Raw genomic sequence first — 17,253 nt, 5'->3', positions numbered from 1 at the left:
CAGACCTTGTACTGCCCTGCGTGTACTTCAGGAGGTGAGGGCCGCTTTGCCGCCCGCTGCTCGGGTTTACCTCGACCAGGTACTGCGAGAGGGCGCGTCCCGCCCACCCTCCACCCCAGGCCCTGCGGAACTTTTCATCGGGCCCCTGCCCCGTGGACCTGACTGACCCCCCCGCCCCTTCACCGTGAGCCGGCTGTGCGAGCTGCAGCCGGTCCGGTTCCAGACCGCGCCAAAACAACATCTCTACACGCTCGTGCTCCACACCCTTCATGTCCTCACCCTCGCATCCCGCCCTGACGCAAAGCGGCGGGACCTCCTGCCACCTCTAGAGGGTGAGGAGCCCCGGTGGGCCAGCCACTATTCCACCTTAGTCCCGAGGCCCGCCGGGGATATCAGTTGGTGGCTCCTTCACGGGGCCGTGAGCACGGGCAAGTACTTAGCGCGGTTCACCCCAATCCTGGACCTGCCCCTTTTGCGGTGTGAGGGAAACCCTGGCGCAAGTCTATTTGGAGTGTGCCAGGTTGCAGCCCCTATTCTGGCTCCTCACGAATATTTTGTTAAGGTTTTGGTTGCACTTTTCTCCTCACCTCTTTATCTACGCACTCCCTGTCCGTGGCCCCACTAAGTCACGGGACCTCCTGGTCAACCTCCTCCTGGCCCTGGCTAAAGTGGCCATCTATAAAACCAGGGTGAGGAGGTTGGCCGATGGAGTCTCCTGCGACTGCGGGGCCTATTTCCGATCCTCTGTCCGTTCACGCCTCCGGGCGGAGTTCCTCTGGGCAGCGCCCACTGACTCCCTTGACGCCTTTGAGGAGCGGTGGGTGCTGTCCGGGGTTCTCTGCTCGGTGTCCCCGTCCGGTTCCCTTCGTTTGACCCTTTGACCGCACTCCCGTCCCTGTTGTTCATTAGTTGTCCCCCGTAATTATTTGTTTTACCAGGTCCTGTGGATCTCCCCCTTAGGCTGAGGGGGGATCCTTTAGCAGTGGGCGAGCTTCACCCGCCCACTTCCTGGATCCCAATAAGGCTCCTCTGTTGAACCCGACTGGCCTGGAGGGAGGAGGGAGACTGCTGCTCCTGCTGCTGGGCCTTGGGCTCTTGCTGCTGCTGCTACTGCTCCAGCTGCTCCCCTGGCTGGGCTGGACACCACCACCACTCTCTTCTCTGCTCTCTGGTTGCTGGATAGCTGCTGGAGCCTCGCCCCCCCCTTGCTTGCTACTGCTCCAGCTACAGCCCCGGGGGGGTGGCTGCTGGCCCGCTCCTCAGAGGAGGGGGAGTGAGGGACCCCAGCCCCGGCTGTTGCTGCTGTGGACACCACCACCTGTGAGGGGTCCTTTCTGCCTGCCTGGCTACCGGACTGCTGCTTGGAGCTGCTGCTGCCTTTGCTGCTTGGAGCTGCTGGAGCCCCGAGGAGGAGAAGAAGAGGCCATTTGCTGCTGGGGGAGTGCCCAGGGACCCTGCAGACCACTGTGGAGAGGGCCTTAAGACTGAGTAACTTGAACTGTGGTCTTGTGGTGGGGGTTTTGACTGTGTTTGTGGGGACACAGTTGGTGTGGCGTAAAGCCTGCCCCTAGTCCATCTGTGTGTCCCCCCCATCATCGCTGCCCCCTCCACCACCCCCAGTGGACACTTACCATCTGCCTTCAGCTCCTGCCTCTGGGACTCCACTGCTTGCTTGGCCTGCTGCCCCTTCACCACCTTTTGGGCCTGAAGCAGCAGCCAGCCGCACTGACTTCTTTGTGCAAGTGCACGTGCCACCCCACCCCGTCCCTTGGACTGGACCCTTCAGCAAGCCCCCAGCTTTGTCCCTTGCTACCTGCCCCATTTTGCCCCTTGCAGCCTTTTGCCCCAGCCCCACCTCCCCCCACTAGCTTCACTGTGTTTGCCTGCCCCGCCCTTTTCCCTCTGCAGCTTTTGTTTGTTTGCACCCCGGCCTCTGAAGCTAGCCCGTTGGTTCCCTGTCTGACCTCTAGCCTGTTTGTTTTCCCTCCCGATGCGGTTCCTCTGCCCTGATTAGCCCCTTCCCTCATCCGCCCATACCCCCTCCCATGCGCTTGTGCCCTTCCCCTCTTGAGTTTGCCCCTATTTCACTGCACCCCCACAACGTTGTTATAACTCCCCTCCCCTAGTGCAACTAGAGGAGCCGGATTCCCATCGTGAGTCGGTGACTGCCCCCCACAAGCCCTTGATGGCCCCCCTGTCCAGCCCACCCCTTTTGGCGCCTTCCTCCCCTGCCTGCAGCCTAGCGGGGAGGAGTGTTTGACCTGCTTCGCCTTTCCCCACCTCTCTCTGGTGTTTTCCCCTCCCTCCCTGCTCATTATGGCAGGGGACATGGTGAGTGGGGCCCCTCCAACAGCCCCAGCTGCCCCTCCCCCGCCTGTCCCTCTGTCACCCCCACCAAGCCTCTGCCTCAACTGCCGCTGCCAAACCAATTGCCCCCGCCCCCGCTGGGGCACCAGCAACGGCAGGCACCGGGGTGACCTCTGCTGTTGCCACATCCCTCGCCCCCTCAGATTCTGGGGGAGCCCCCCCAATCGGGGGGAAGGGCCCCAGTAAAAAGACCAGGCCCTCCATGGCAGGGACTGCCCCCACTGCCGCAGCCCCACCACTGGCTGCGGCATCCCTCCCCGCTGCTCCCTCCACTAGCTCTGCGGGTGCCCCTCCCGTGGCCCCCAGGGCGTGCGCCCAGGTGGCGGCAGCTCCCCCGCCTGCTGCTATGTCATCTCTCCCTCCCACTGCCTCCGCGACCAGCTATAGCGGCCGGTGCCCCTTTCCCACCATGACCAGGACACACGGTGTCTGTTGCCTCCTGGTGCCCGTCTCGCTCCACATGGAGACCTACGTGCGGGAGTTGGCGAGGGTGGTGGGGACCACGGCCATCGTGGTGGCCTCCAAAATGTATGGCAAGGTCGTCTTCTTCCTAGCATTGGAGGCCGCTGCCCAGGAAGCGGTGGAGAAGGGCCTGGCGGTGGGGGGCGTGTTTGACCCCCTGGAGCCCTGGAAGACCTGGGCGTCCGTCTGGTCCTGACCTCTCTCCCTCCCTTTCGTCCCAGTGCCACCCTCTTACCTGCCCTCTCTACCCTAAAAAAACGCCATCTCCATGGTACAGCCCAGTAGGAGAGGGCTGAAGGACCCCGCCCTCCATCACGTTCTCCCGTTCCGCCAGCAAGTGCAGCTTCAACTGCCGCTGGCAGCGCGTGGCGGAGAGGCGCTCGAGGGGTCCTTCCTGGTCCCCTACCAGTGGGCCCGTTACCGGGTGCATTACTCTACGGGGGAGGCCCGGTGCTACCTCTGCCGGGTGATGGGGCACATCTGGAGGGACTGCCCCTTGGCCCGGCAAGGAGAGGCATCTGGGACCCCTGAGCCCCGGCAGGACGCCGGCTCCATCATCGCTGGTGCCCCTGGCTGCCTGGCGCCCGGAGCTGCCCCTCCTCCTCTTCAGTCCACCACTGCTCCCACTTGGGCCCAAGGGGTACTTCCCCCAGGGGGCCCAGAAGAGTGGGAGAGCCCCGCCTCCGCTGCTTGCAATCCGGCAGGGTCCATAGAGGAGGATGCGGCGGGGATACTGCCGAGCGTGGGAGAGGGCCCGCCCCAGAGGGGATCTTTCCTCCCTCATGCCGCCCCACTGCTGCCTCCCGAAGTCCCTGAGCCATCATCCCTGCCCCCCGACTCCTTTTAGCCAGCCCCCAGATGATGCCATGGAGGGCTGGGCCCTAGTACAGGGAAAGCGGGGCAAGCGGAAGACTCGAGCTCCGCTCCTTTCCACTGATGCGGAAGCCCCCCAGAAGACCAGGAAGGGGGGCATCGATGCCGAGCCTTCTGCCTTGCCCGCGGGTTCGTTCCATCCACAGGTGCCGGCTGGGAAAGATGTGGCAGCATGGGAAGGCAGTACCGCCCCTCCATTGGAGTCCCTTCCCTCAGAGGCCCCCGATGGAGCCCCTGCCCTGTTAACCTCTGGAGCCCCTGTGAGCCCCGAGGTGAGCGTCGCTTCGGGCGCTGGCGGGGAGAACTCCAGGGTGGTGGAAGGAGATCTCCCTTCCATCTACGAGGAGATCAAGGCCCTGGGTCTGACCCTGGTCACCCTGGGGGAGGACAACCCTCTGCCAGAGGGCCTTGAGCAGAGCGACCTCATCCTAGCCCCCCCTTCTCCATGCTCCCCCCCCAACTGCTGCTTCTGCTTCTGCCTCCAAGGGTCCCCTGGGCTCTTTCATCTGCCTGGCCGCAGGTGGCACCCTGCTGACTGCCGCTGAGGCGATGGCCAGTGCCACGCGGCCAGGACCCGAGCCCCATGGGGTGTCCCTCGTAGGTGTGGGGCAACCCGACCTTCTTCCCGGGCGGGACCCCACTGAAGACTGTCCATCTTTCGATGCCGCGGCTGCTACGCCGGACATGGAGCCAGAGCCCGGCACCACAGAGGGCCCCCTTCCCACCCCCCAAATCCCTGAGCCTGTCCGAGAGGGGCCGCTTCCCAGTGGCCTGGCAACTGGGGCCCAGGATCCTGCCTCTGCCCCTCTCCCTGCCTCTGCTCCTGACCCCTGCCCTGCCCTTGATGCCAACCCCGTCCCTATCCCCTTCACCTCCCGTGATACCATTGCTGCCCCCGGGGCCGTCATCTCCTCACTCCCAGAGGATAGCCCCCAGGGAGCGGCCTCTGTATTTCCCTGTCCTGACTCACCAGGGGCTGCTATATTCCCTCTGCCGCCCCCAATTGAGCCAGAGTTTGAGGGTGGCTGCGTGGCGCCAGCCCATCGGGCGCCATGTGGGGGGTCCTCCCCTTGCCTGCCCATCTCGGTAGGCCACAGGGCTGTGTCAAAGGCCGCTCTGGAGGATAGCCGGGGGCTAGTGACCCCGGCTCCCCATATGCTGCGAGAGGAGCTGCGGGAGTTCCTTGAGGACGTCTGTGGCTCCTGTAACAAGGTACAGCTTGCTCTCCAGCAATGGGGGGACTTCCATCAAATCCTCCAGGCCCGAAGGGCCCTCATGGGGTCCGCGTCTTCTGTGACTTCTTACTCACTTATGGGGTAGGTCACAGTTTGCTGCGTAGCCCGATGGGGGCCGTGAGCGAACCTGCCGGCGAGGATCCCCTCCAGCCCTCCTCATGGCACCTCTCACCATCGCAACATTGAACACCCGGGGCTGTAGGATGAGTCTCCGCAGGTACTCTCCTTCCTTCGGGAGGGGGTACTCTGTGGTTTTCCTGCAGGAGACCCATACAGAACCGGCCGCCGAAGACAGCTGGTGGCTGGAATGGGGGGACAGGGTCTACTTTAGCCATCTCACAGTTTGTACGGCTGGAGTGGTGACTCTGTTCTCTCCCGACCTATGGCCTGAGGTGCTGGGGGTCGTCGAGGCTGTGCCGGGCTGCCTGCCGCACCTCCAGGTCCCCATGGAGGGGCTCGTGGTCAACCTCGTCAATGTCTATGCTCTGACATCAGGCCCGGAGCGGCTGCGTTTCTATCAGCAGGCGTCCACCTTCCTCGGCACTTTGGATCCTCACGAGTGCCTGGTCCTGGGCGGGGACTTTAACGCCACCCTCAAGGAGCGGGACCACTTGGGGACTGAGCAGTGCCTGGCTGCTGCGGACGTCCGGGAGATAGTCAAACATCACTCCCTGGTGGTCGTCTGGTGCGACCACCACCCGGACGATATCTCAACTTTCACCTTTGTCCGGGTGGAGGCCCATCGGTCTTGCCACTCCCGGTTGGACCACATCTATTTATCACGTTTCCACCTCTCATAGGCCCACTCCTCCAGCACCCTGCTGGCCCCGTTCTCTGATCATCATTTAGCCACCGTGACGGCCTCTCTCTGCGCAGAGAGGCCGGGGCCGGCCTATGGGCATTTCAACAACAGTTTGTTGGAGGATGTGGGCTTCGTGGCATCCTTCTGGGAGTTCTGGCTGGCCTGGCGAGGGCAGCGGCGTGCCTTTCCGTTGGCGCGGTGGTGGTGGGACCTGGGGAAGGTGCGCGCCTGGCTCTTCTGCTGTGTCTACACCTGGGGCGCCAGCTGACAGGGCAGTTGGAACGGGAGGTCTTAGAGCTGGAGAGGCTTCTGGCTGCCAGCCCCGAGGATACATCCCTCTGTGCGGCATGCCAGGAGAAGCGGGAGGCGCTCTGGGCCCTCGAGGACCATTGGGCCCAGGGTGCCTTTGTTCGATCCCACATCCGCCTACTTCGGGAGATGGATCGCCGCTCCAGTTTCTTCTACGCCCTGGAGAAAAAGAGGGGGGCCAAGAAGCACGTCACCTGCCTCCTCGCAGAGGACGGCACCCCCCTCACGGATCCAGTGGAGATGTGCGGGAGGGCCAGGGCCTTCTACGCAGGCCTTTTCTGCCCGGATCTGACCGATCCTAACGCTTGCAGAGTGCTCTGGGATGAGCTCCCTACGGTCAGTGTGGGTGACCGAGACCGGCTAGAGCTGCCTCTCACTCTGGCTGAGTTCTCGGAAGCCCTCCACTGCATGCCCACCAATAAATCTCCAGGCATGGACGGGCTGACCGTGGAGTTCTACCGCATGTTCTGGGACATCCTGGGCCCAGACCTAGTCACCGTCTGGGCCGAGTCTTTGTAGAGTGGAGTCCTCCCTCTTTTGTGCAGACAAGCCGTGCTCGCCTTATTGGTGTAGAAGGGGGACCTCCGCGATTTACGAAATTGGCGTCCTGTCTTGCTCCTCAGCACAGACTACAAAGTCGTAGCGAAAGCCATCTCACTGCGGCTAGGGTCCATGCTGGCGGACATGGTCCACCCAGACCAGACCTACACCGTCCTGGGCCGCACCATGTTCAACAACCTGTATCTGGTCTTGGACCTCGTGGAACTCGGATGTAGGGATGGTCTGTCATTCACCCTCCTGTCCCTGGATCAGGAGAAGGCATTTGACAGTGTGGACCATGGGTATCTCCTGAGCACTCTGTGAGCACTGGGCTTTGGACCCCAGTTTGTGGGTTTTCTCCAGGTTCTGTACTCTGTACAGAACTCTGTACGCACAGAGCGAACTCTGTACGCCTCCGCAGAGTGTGTGGTCAGGCTCAACTGGACCCTGACCGAACCAGTCCGCTTCGGGCGAGGAGTACGACAGGGGTGGTCCCTCTCGGGCCAGCTGTATGCTTTGGCGATCGATCCCTTTTTCTGTCTCCTCCGTAGGAGGTTGACGGGGTTGGTGCTGCGGGAGCCGGAGCTGCGGCTGGTCCTGTCGGCATACGCCAACGATGTGCTCCTCGTGGTCCAGGACTTGGGTGACTTGGTGCAGGTGGAGGCTTGCCAGGCCATCTATTCGGCAGCCTCCTCCGCCCGGGTCAACTGGGTCAAGAGCTCTGGCCTAGTGGAAGGGGACCGGTGGTAGGTGAGCTCCCTCGCTTCAGGCCATCCGGTGGAGTGCGAGTCCCCTGCTCTATCTCGGCGTTTATCTTTCTGCCACGCATCCGTCTCCGCTGGAGAACTGGCATGGTTTAGAGGGCAGGGTGATAGAGTGGCTCCGGAAATGGACAGGACTACTCCAGTGCCTCTCCTTTCGAGGGAGGGCACTGATGCTTAATCAACTAGTCCTGTCCATGCTCTGGTACCTGCTCAACATCCTGGTCCCAGCCCCGGGTTTCCTGGCCAACCTCCGGACATGGATTCTGGAGTTCTTCTGGTCAGGACTGCACTGGGTCTCTGCAGGGGTTCTCCATCTATCCCTTGAGGAGGGAGGGCAGGGCCTGAAGTGTCTCCACACTCAGGTCCATGTCTTCCGCCTCCGGGCCCTGTAGAAGCTCCTTTAGGTGCAGGTAGTCTGGTGTGGAGCGTACTGGTGCACGCCTTCCTGCACTGCTTCCGAGGGCTCTGATATGACTGGCAGCTCCTTTATCTCCATCCGAGAGTTCTTCTGCGAGACCTCTCCGGGCTGCCGGTCTTCTATGGGGACTTCCTCCGGACCTGGAAACTGTTCACAGCGACCAGGTCCGCGGGGGCAGATCTCCGCTCGGAGCCCCTGCTACACAACCCCCAGCTCTGTGTGCAGGTGGCGGAGTCCCCCTCGGTGCACTAGAGGTTGGTCCTGGCAGAAGTCACCAGAGTCGGAGACCTCCTGGACTACGACCGGGGAGACTGGCTGGATCCCCTGATGCTCGCTCAGCGCATGGGGCTCTCCAGACCTTGTACTGCCTGGTGCGTACTTCAGGAGGTGAGGACCGCTTTGCCTGCTGCTCGGGTTTACCTTGACCGGGTCCTGCAAGAGGGCGCGCCCCGCCCACCCTCCACCCCAGGCCCTCCGGACCTTTTCATCGGGCCCCTGCCCCGTGGACCTGACTGACCCCCCTGCCTTTTCACCGTAAGCCGGCTACACGAGCTGCAGCTGATCCGTTTCCAGGCCGCGCCAAGGAAACATCTATACACGCTCGTGCGCCACACCCATCACGTCCTCACCCTCGCGTCCCACCCCAACACAAAGTGGCGGGACCTCCTGCTACCTCTAGAGGGTGAGGAGCCATGGTGGGCCAGCCTATATTCCACCCTGGTCCCGAGGCCCACCGGGGATATCAGTTGGCGACTCCTTCACAGGGCCGTGAGCACGGGCGTGTACTTGGCGCGGTTCACCCCTATCCCAGACACCTGCCCCTTTTGCGGTGTGAGGGAAACCCTGGTGCACGTATACCTGGAGTGCGCCAGGCTGAAGTCCCTATTCCGGCTCCTCACAAACCTTTTTTTATGATTTTGGTTGCACTTTTCCCCTCACCTCCTTATCTATGGACTCCCTATCTGTGGCCCCACTAAGTCACGGGACCTCCTTGTCAGCCTTCTCCTGGCCCTGGCTAAAGTGGCCATCTATAAAACCAGGGTGAGGAGGTTGGCGATGGAGTCTCCTGTGACTGTGGGGCGTATTTCCGATCCTCCGTGCATTCACACCTCCGGGCAGAGTTCCTCTGGGCGGCGTCCACTGACTCCTTTGACGCCTTCGAGGAGCAGTGGGCACTGTCCGGGGTTCTCTGCTCGGTGTCTCCATCTGGTTCCCTTCGTTTGACTCTTTGACCCCACTCCTGTCCCTGTTATTTCATTAGTTGTCCCCTGTAATTATTTGGTTTTCCAAGTCCTGTGGACCCCCCTCTTAGGCTGGGTGGGGATCCTTTAGCAGTGGATCCCAATAAGGCTTCCCTGCTGTACCGAACTGGCCTGGGTCTATCACACCACCTAAATCTATATTTAGGTGCTTAGAGAGGGTGTCTAATGTTTTTTTCACTGGCAGTAAGTGCCCACGGATTGTCAGTGATGTCAGTGGAAATTATGGGTGCTCAGCATCTCTGAATATTGGGTGACTTGGTGAAGCTTGAACAGGGATGTAGGTCTCTAGTTTCAGGCTTCTGAAAAATTTGGCAAAATCTGATAAATTAAGGTAAGAAAACACAAATACTTCATAGTCTTTTTTTCCCTTAGGAACTTGAAGTAATAGTTAAAATATTGTTTGAACAGATTACGCCACTGAACATTTTTACTTCCCAAACATAATCTATTAATATATTAAAAACTGTGTGTTCAAAATGGTTTAGAAAAATAAGACATTGCTGTTGCACTCCCTGCTGTATCCCTCTTAGTAGCTCCTGATCAATTTTAATGTTCAACAATAAGCATCTCTATAAATAGTCTCAAATTGTCAGGACAGCGTGTCCTTTTCCCAAACAGTTTCTCAATGAGCTTTCCCTAAAATTTTGTGCTTCTGAGACTTTGTATTCAAAATAATGACTCCTGATTTGGTCCCATAGATAACAATCACCCATCACAAAACTCCTTCCACAGATTCCTACTCCAGGAGTTGAGATGCTTCACTTTACCAGACTGAATGGTTTGGTGCATTAGATATCCAGCTAGCACGTGCTGTTTTAATGGAAACACAAAACCTCTTCCGTCCTTGTCTTCTGTTTAACTCCTGCTTCTTAGGTCATGGAGCTGGCACTGCATGGCTGGATTTATATTTCTCTCTCTGTGTAGGCTGCAAGCAAACAGCAAGCCTGGGAGGGAGGGGGGAGAAGCGGAGCGTCAGAGGCGCGCTCAGGGGAGCAGGTGGAGGCGGAGCGGAGGTGAGCTGGGGCAGCGGGGGCACATTTCTAGGGGCAGCATGGCCGGCGCCGGAATGCCACCCCTAGAAATGTGCCGCCCCAAGCACCTGCTTGTTTTGCTGGTGCCAAGAGCTGGCCCTGGTTCTAGAGCAGCTTGTGGTGCTGCTGCTCAGTTGGGAGCTTGGACCCAACATTTTAGGATATCCATCGTCAGTTGTTCCAGAGTAACAGCCGTGTTAGTCTGTATTCGCAAAGAGAAAAGGAGTACTTGTGTCACCTTAGAGACTAACCAATTTATTTGAGCATAAGCTTTCGTGAGCTACAGCTCACTTCATCGGATGCATACTGTGGAAAGTATAGAAGATCTTTTTTTACACACAAAGCATGAAAAAATGGGTGTTTACCACTACAAAAGATTTTCTCTCTCCCCACCCCACTCTCCTGCTGGTAATAGCTTATCTAAAGTGATCACTCTGAGAGTGGCTAAGTCATTATGCAAGGTAACCTATTTCCCCTTGTTTTTTCCTCCCCTCCCTCCCCCTGACGTTCTTGTTAAACCCTGGATTTGTGCTGGAAATGGCCCAACTTGATTATCATACACATTGTAAGGAGAGTGATAACTTTAGATAAGCTATTACCAGCAGGAGAGTGGGGTGGGGGGAGAGAAAACCTTTTGTAGTGGTAAACACCCATTTTTTCATGCTTTGTGCATATAAAAAGATCTTCTATACTTTCCACAGTATGTATCCGATGAAGTGAGCTGTAGCTCACGAAAGCTTATGCTCAAATAAATTGGTTAGTCTCTAAGGTGCCACAAGTACTCCTTTTCTTATAGTCAGTTGTTGTTTTGGTAGGCTGCCAAAATTTTCCTGAGGAACAGGACAGGAAAGGGAAGTGGTGACTTTTAGCAGTTCATGCCTTGGCTAAACCTGAGTGGAGTTGTGTGAGACAAAGAAGAGGCACTGTTGCTGTCAGAGCTTTTCTCCCTGCTGAATTCCAAGGCAGTGCGCAAACAATGGACATAGGAGAGCTTCACAAAAAATGGTTAAATGAATCTTTTATTATGGAACTATTGAGTGACCTCAGCATAGTGATTGCTGCCAGCTCCCCGCAGATTCTCTGGTGATAGTTCTTGCAGTCTCTGGGCTTCCTTAATTTGCTTCCCAGTAAAAGCAGTAATCCTCTTTCTGAAATTTTACACTTGTTAACTTTTGTTCCTGAGACTGGCCATTTTTGCTTGTACTCCCCTGAGCCAGATCAGTAAACTGCAGGTGCTTATGTCTGACTCACCTTTTATCATTATGAAAAAATGCTAAGATGGAACTTTGTCCTTGCCTAAGATTTCTGTTGTTGGAGTTATTCCTTAACAACATCTCTGTGCATTCCCCTGTGCTCCATGATACTCCTTGCCCAATGCTTTTACCCAACTGGATACTCATTTTTTAGGTGAAAATGATTCCATTAAAAGTCTTTTTGTAAGCTGTTTTCCCACTTTGTGTTGCCGATGAGCTGAGAAGAAATCTATCTTTGTGTAGATTGTCTAGATGAATTGAGAGCGGCAAATATTAGAAGATCTCAAGGCTTATCCTATCAGAGCTAGGTTATCATAGAATATCAGGGTTGGAAGGGACCTCAGGAGGTCATCTAGTCCAATCCCCTGCTCAAAGCAGGACCAATCCCCAATTTTTGCCCCAGATCCCTAAATGGCCCCCTCAAGGATTGAACTCACAACCCTGGGTTTAGCAGACCAATGCTCAAACCACTGAGCTATCCCTCCCCCTATCTTCTCTGCTTTCCCTCCGTAAATAATTACTCTCTGAAATTTGTAGAGGAACTACGTGGGGCTCAGTAAATCATGTATTCAGCTTTGGTGTGTAGTTTGGAAATGGTGTATCTGATTTGGGATGTTGGTTTTGCAGTTTGTCTTCTGTGAATGGCTGCTACCTCTCTGTACAGGAGCGTCTTGCGGCTCACTAGTCTTTGGGTGGTGACTTTGATGCAACGTTCTGCCCTTGCTCAAGCAAGCTGAGGAATTGAATGAGAAGACAGACCAACATCTTGCTAGTCAGATAGATAGATTTGGTGGCAATTGGCATAAGTGAATTGTATAGACTATTTTAATGGATTTATATCAGTTGTGGGGTCTTATCCCACACTAGACACCATGTGGTGAGAGAGAGAACTCCAAAAGCAGGGGTCTGTGAAGGCATTTTGTCTAGATAGTTCCAGTTACGGATATTGTGAGTAACCTAGTTCTGCTGTTAACGTCTCTCAAAGTCATCAATGCTCTGAAATGTCTGCATCCGTGTGGTTTGTCAAGTTCTGGAAACTTACAGTAATATGTTCATCCTCATGATCCAGCTGCCACTGTCTGATTCTGAATACCTTAATTATCATGCACATTGTAGGGAGAATGGTCACTTTGGATGAGCTATTACCAGCAGGATAGTGAGTTTGTGTGTGTGGTTTTTGGGAGGGGGGTGAGGGGGTGAGAGAACCTGGATTTGTGCAGGAAATGGCCCAACTTGATTATCATGCACATTGTGTAAAGAGTTGTCACTTTGGATGGGCTATCACCAGCAGGAGAGTGAATTTGTGTGGGGGGGTGGAGGGTGAGAAAACCTGGATTTGTGCTGGAAATGGCCCAACCTGATGATCACTTTAGATAAGCTATTACCAGCAGGACAGTGGGGTGGGAGGAGGTATTGTTTCATATTCTCTGTGTATATATAAAGTCTGCTGCAGTTTCCACGGTATGCATCTGATGAAGTGAGCTGTAGCTCACGAAAGCTCATGCTCAAATAAATTGGTTAAATAAAGTCTCTAAGGTGCCACAAGTACTCCTTTTCTTTTTGCGAATACAGACTAACACGGCTGTTACTCTGAAACCTGTCAGTAAGCTCTGTGTATCATTAACTGGCTGACGCGATAATTCCTATGTAATCCCAGCTAGTGACACTACCCGCATGGCCCCACAGTATGCCAACATTTTTATGGCTGACTTAGAACAACGCTTCCTCAGCTCTCGTCCCCTAATGCCCATACTCTACTTGCGCTACATTAATGACATCTTCATCATCTGGACCCATGGAAAAGAAGCCCTTGAGGAATTCCACCATGATTTCAACAATTACCATCCTACCATCAACCTCAGCCTGGACCAGTCCACACAAGAGATCCACTTCCTGGACACTACGGTGCTAATAAGCGATGGTCACACCGCCCTATACTGGAAACCTACTGACCGCTATTCCTACCTACATGCCTCCAGCTTTCATCCAGACTGCACCACACGATTCATTGTCTACAGCCAAGCTCTACGATACAACCGCATTTGCTCCAACCCCTCAGACAGAGACAAATACCTACAAGATCTCTATCAAACGTTCTTACAACTACAATACCCACCTGCGGAAGTGAAGAAACAGATTGACAGAGCCAGAAGAGTTCCCAGAAGTCACCTACTACAGGACAGGCCCAACAAAGAAAATAACAGAACGCCACTAGCCATCACCTTCAGCCCCCAACTAAAACCTCTCCAACGTATCATCAAGGATCTACAACCTATCCTGAAGGACGACGCATCACTCTCACAGATCTTGGGAGACAGGCCAGTCCTTGCTTACAGACAGCCCCCCAACCTGAAGCAAATACTCACCAGCAACCACACAACAGAACCACTAACCCAGGAACCTATGTAAACTGGGAGGAGAGGTACTAAACTGACACTAAACTAGGAGGAGAGGTAGATACGCTGGAGGGTAGGGATAGGATACAGAGGGACCTAGACAAATTGGAGGATTGGGCCAAAAGAAATCTGATGAGGTTCAACAAGGACAAGTGCAGAGTCCTGCACTTAGGATGGAAGAATCCAATGCACCGCTACAGACTAGGGACCGAATGGCTTGGCAGCAGTTCTGCAGAAAAGGACCTAGGGGTTACAGTGGACGAGAAGCTGGATATGAGTCAACAGTGTGCCCTTGTTGCCAAGAAGGCCAATGGCATTTTGGGATGTATACGTAGGGGCATTGCCTCTTCTGCTGGAATAGCTACCCTTACCTGATCACTCTCGTCACAGTGTGTATGATAACACCCATTGTTTCATGTTCTCTATGTATATAAATCTCCCCACTGTATTTTCCACTGAATGCATCTGATGAAGTGAGCTGTAGCTCACGAAAGCTTATGCTCAAATAAATTTGTTAGTCTCTAAGGTGACACAAGTACTCCTTTTCTTTATACAGATAATGAATGGCAGGGAGTTTATTTTTTATTCAACAGTATCCCTCTTAGTAGATCATGATTAATTTTATTGTTCAGCAATAAGCGTTCTATAAAGAGTCTCACATCGTCAGGACAGTGTGTTCTTTTCCCCAAACAGTTCTCAATGAGCTTTCCTTAAAACTTTGTACTCCTGAAACTTTGTATTAAAGTATTAACTCCTGATTTGGTCCCAGACCAACAGTCACCCATCACAAAACTCCTTCCAGAGATTCCTACTCCAGGAGTTGAGATGCGTACTGTTGCTTGAACTAAACACTTCACCTATGCAGTTATGATGTTTTTTCCTGAGCATGAAAACCAAGATAGTGAAACAATTTTCCAGCCCTTTGTAGTTATTAATAATATATTTATTGATTTTAGCAAAATTTACATAAGTGTTACTAATGACTTCTGCAATAAAAATTGCAATTCATTTTCAATTCTCTAAGCAGCCTGTGCTTTGTCTTCTCTTTCTCCACTGCTCCAGTGGGTTTGATGCCATGTTTATCCACCATATATTCCTCCTCCATGTCATGAATTGTAGGGGGAAGAATCACTCTGTACACAGCCCGCCCACTTGGGCCATGTCCTAGGGCCGATTCTGGCTGTAGGTAGCTCCCTGTAGTTAAAGCTGCTTGGGGTAGCAGACCCCTAGAGTGGCATTGATGGGGGGGAGACATGGCTTGTGGGACAGCTGGGAAGAGGAGAATGGGTAATACAGGGATAGGGTGAACTCTGTTTCTCTTCCTCAGTCTCAAACCCAGAGACGTTAGTAATAGTACAGTTTAGAAAGTAGTTCTTGAATATATTTGATCTGCTTTGGAAAAAAAAAAGTCCCACGTTTCTGAAACATGCATGTTTTATTTCCACAGTTTGCAACTTTATGTCTCATGAAAAGTGCCTCAAGCATGTGAAGATACCATGCTCGTGTATTGCGCCGAGTCTCGTAAGGGTGAGTTGGCATGTGTTATGATATACTTTACCTAGCCAGTGGCTTGAGTTTATTTGCTATATCTTTCTCATTAGTAAATTAATTTAAAAAAATAGACTGGCTCATTAATGTAATGATTTTAATATAAGCTAAATATGTTATTCATTGGTTCAAACTCTTACATCCTTTCCATGACAAAAGTTTTAAATCTAAGCCCTTCTGAACCTGCCTGGAACAGGTGGTTATGCACAAACTGCCTTGAAAAATGCTGTTTTGCTTTCCTTAAAGATTACTAAAGTGGTTTAATGGTGTGTCATTACCTGGAAGAATTGTCATACTTGAATGTGGTAACTGATTCAGATGAGGTGCATAAGTACAATACACTCTTATACATGGTTTTCTGAGCAAGGTTTCTGGACATTACCACATTTTTTACAGCAATTACATTTCAGTAGAGGGTGATAAGCCTTTGGTGTTGAATGAAAGAGCTGTTTTTGACTTCTGTAGGTTGGTGCATCTTAACATTTTTGTTCATATATGCTCTTTTTTGGGTCTTAATTGTAGCGGTGAATTCAGACAGAAAATATCATATTGTCTCTATATAAATTCATGGTATGTCCACATCTTGAACACTGTGTGAATATCTGGTTGCTCCATCTCAAAAAAGATATATTGGAATTGGAAAAGGTTCAGAAAAGGGCAATAAAAATTATTAGGGGTATGGAAGGGCTTCCATATGAGGATTGATTAAGAAGATGAGGACTTTTCAGCTTGGAAAAGAGATGACTAAGGGGGGTGGGATATGGTAGAGGTCTATAAAATCATGACTGGTGTGGAGAAAGTAAATAAGGAAGTGTTATTTACTCCTTCTCATAACACAAGAACTAGGGGTCACCAAATGAAATCAGTAGGTAGCAGGTATAAAAGAAAGAGAAGGAAGTATTTCTTCCCACAATGCACAATCAACCTGTGGAACTCTTTGCCAGAGGATGGTGTGGAGACCAAGACTATAACAGGGTTAAAAAAAAGAACTAGATAAGTTCCTGGAGGCTATTAGACAGGATGAGCAGTGATGATGTCCCTAGCCTCTGTTTGCCAGAAGCTGGGATTGGGTCATGGATCACTTGATGATTACCTGTTCTGTTCATTGCCTCTGGGGCACCTGGCATTGGCCCCTGTCAGAAGACTGGATACTGGGCTAGATGGACCTTTGGTCTCACCCAGTATGACTGTTCTTATGTACACTTTCTGATTTTTTTGTTGTGGGTTTTTTTTGTTTTTTTACGTTTTAACTTGGTGGTAATATTTCTAAATCCTTATGTGGAGGCATACACGGCTTTGGAACTGTAGCTGGGTGCTTTATAATTTTGGTACTACAGCATGATTCTTTCACACATGATGTCTCTCTCAGGAACATGTTCCTGCAGAACATAAGTATGAATACACACACAAAAATTGGATTCAATTTAAATACTAAAGAAGAAAGGCACAAAAAGGTATTGTGGAGCCGGAGGAAGAGGGAAATGGGGGCAGTAAAATGCCTGGTGAAAAAAGTGTAAAGTGGTGCGAAAGCTTTAAATATGGAAAACCTGGAACAGTTAGAGACATCTGTCATTAAAACAATCTCCGTGAATCAAAGGGATGTTGATACAGGTATAACAGAGAAAATAATCAGATAGTTTTGGGAACATTTAGATGGAGAACCAGTGTCATCTTATACTGATATCTCGGATGTGTACTGCAAGTTCTTATATATAATGTCATTAAAACCCACCCATTCTGTCTGATTTAAACTTTTTCTTAGGTATGTTTTTACACTGCATGTGACCTAGAACATGCGAATATGAATGGACTAGGATGCTGAGGGTGGGGTCATGGCAAGAGGCTGTGGCTATTTTTGGTGGAGGATGTGTGGATCTGGGTGCTTGATAAGAGTGGCTGGGTAGGGTGGGCAGAGGCAACAGGAAAAGGATGGCAAGAAGAGCTCACCTGTCTTCTTCATTCACAACTTCTGGATCCTAGCGTCCATCAGATT

General features: G+C 53.0%; 1 protein-coding gene across 3 annotated transcripts in view; it reads left to right on the top strand.

Annotated features, from left to right (window-relative positions):
* DGKQ (diacylglycerol kinase theta) overlaps positions 1-17,253 on the top strand; it is a 172,375-nt gene that overhangs the window by 30,929 nt on the left and 124,193 nt on the right. For all 3 annotated transcript variants that reach the window (XM_075128887.1, XM_048850017.2, XM_048850016.2), the window contains exon 2: positions 15,160-15,239. In XM_075128887.1, the coding sequence (XP_074984988.1) occupies positions 15,160-15,239 (80 nt within the window). The remainder of the gene's footprint in view (positions 1-15,159; positions 15,240-17,253) is intronic.

This window comes from Caretta caretta, chromosome 5, assembly GCF_965140235.1.
Source record: "Caretta caretta isolate rCarCar2 chromosome 5, rCarCar1.hap1, whole genome shotgun sequence".
Classification (NCBI taxonomy): Eukaryota; Metazoa; Chordata; order Testudines; family Cheloniidae; genus Caretta; species Caretta caretta.
Note: the sequence above shows the minus strand (reverse complement) of the source record. Positions and strands in the feature narration are given on the sequence as shown.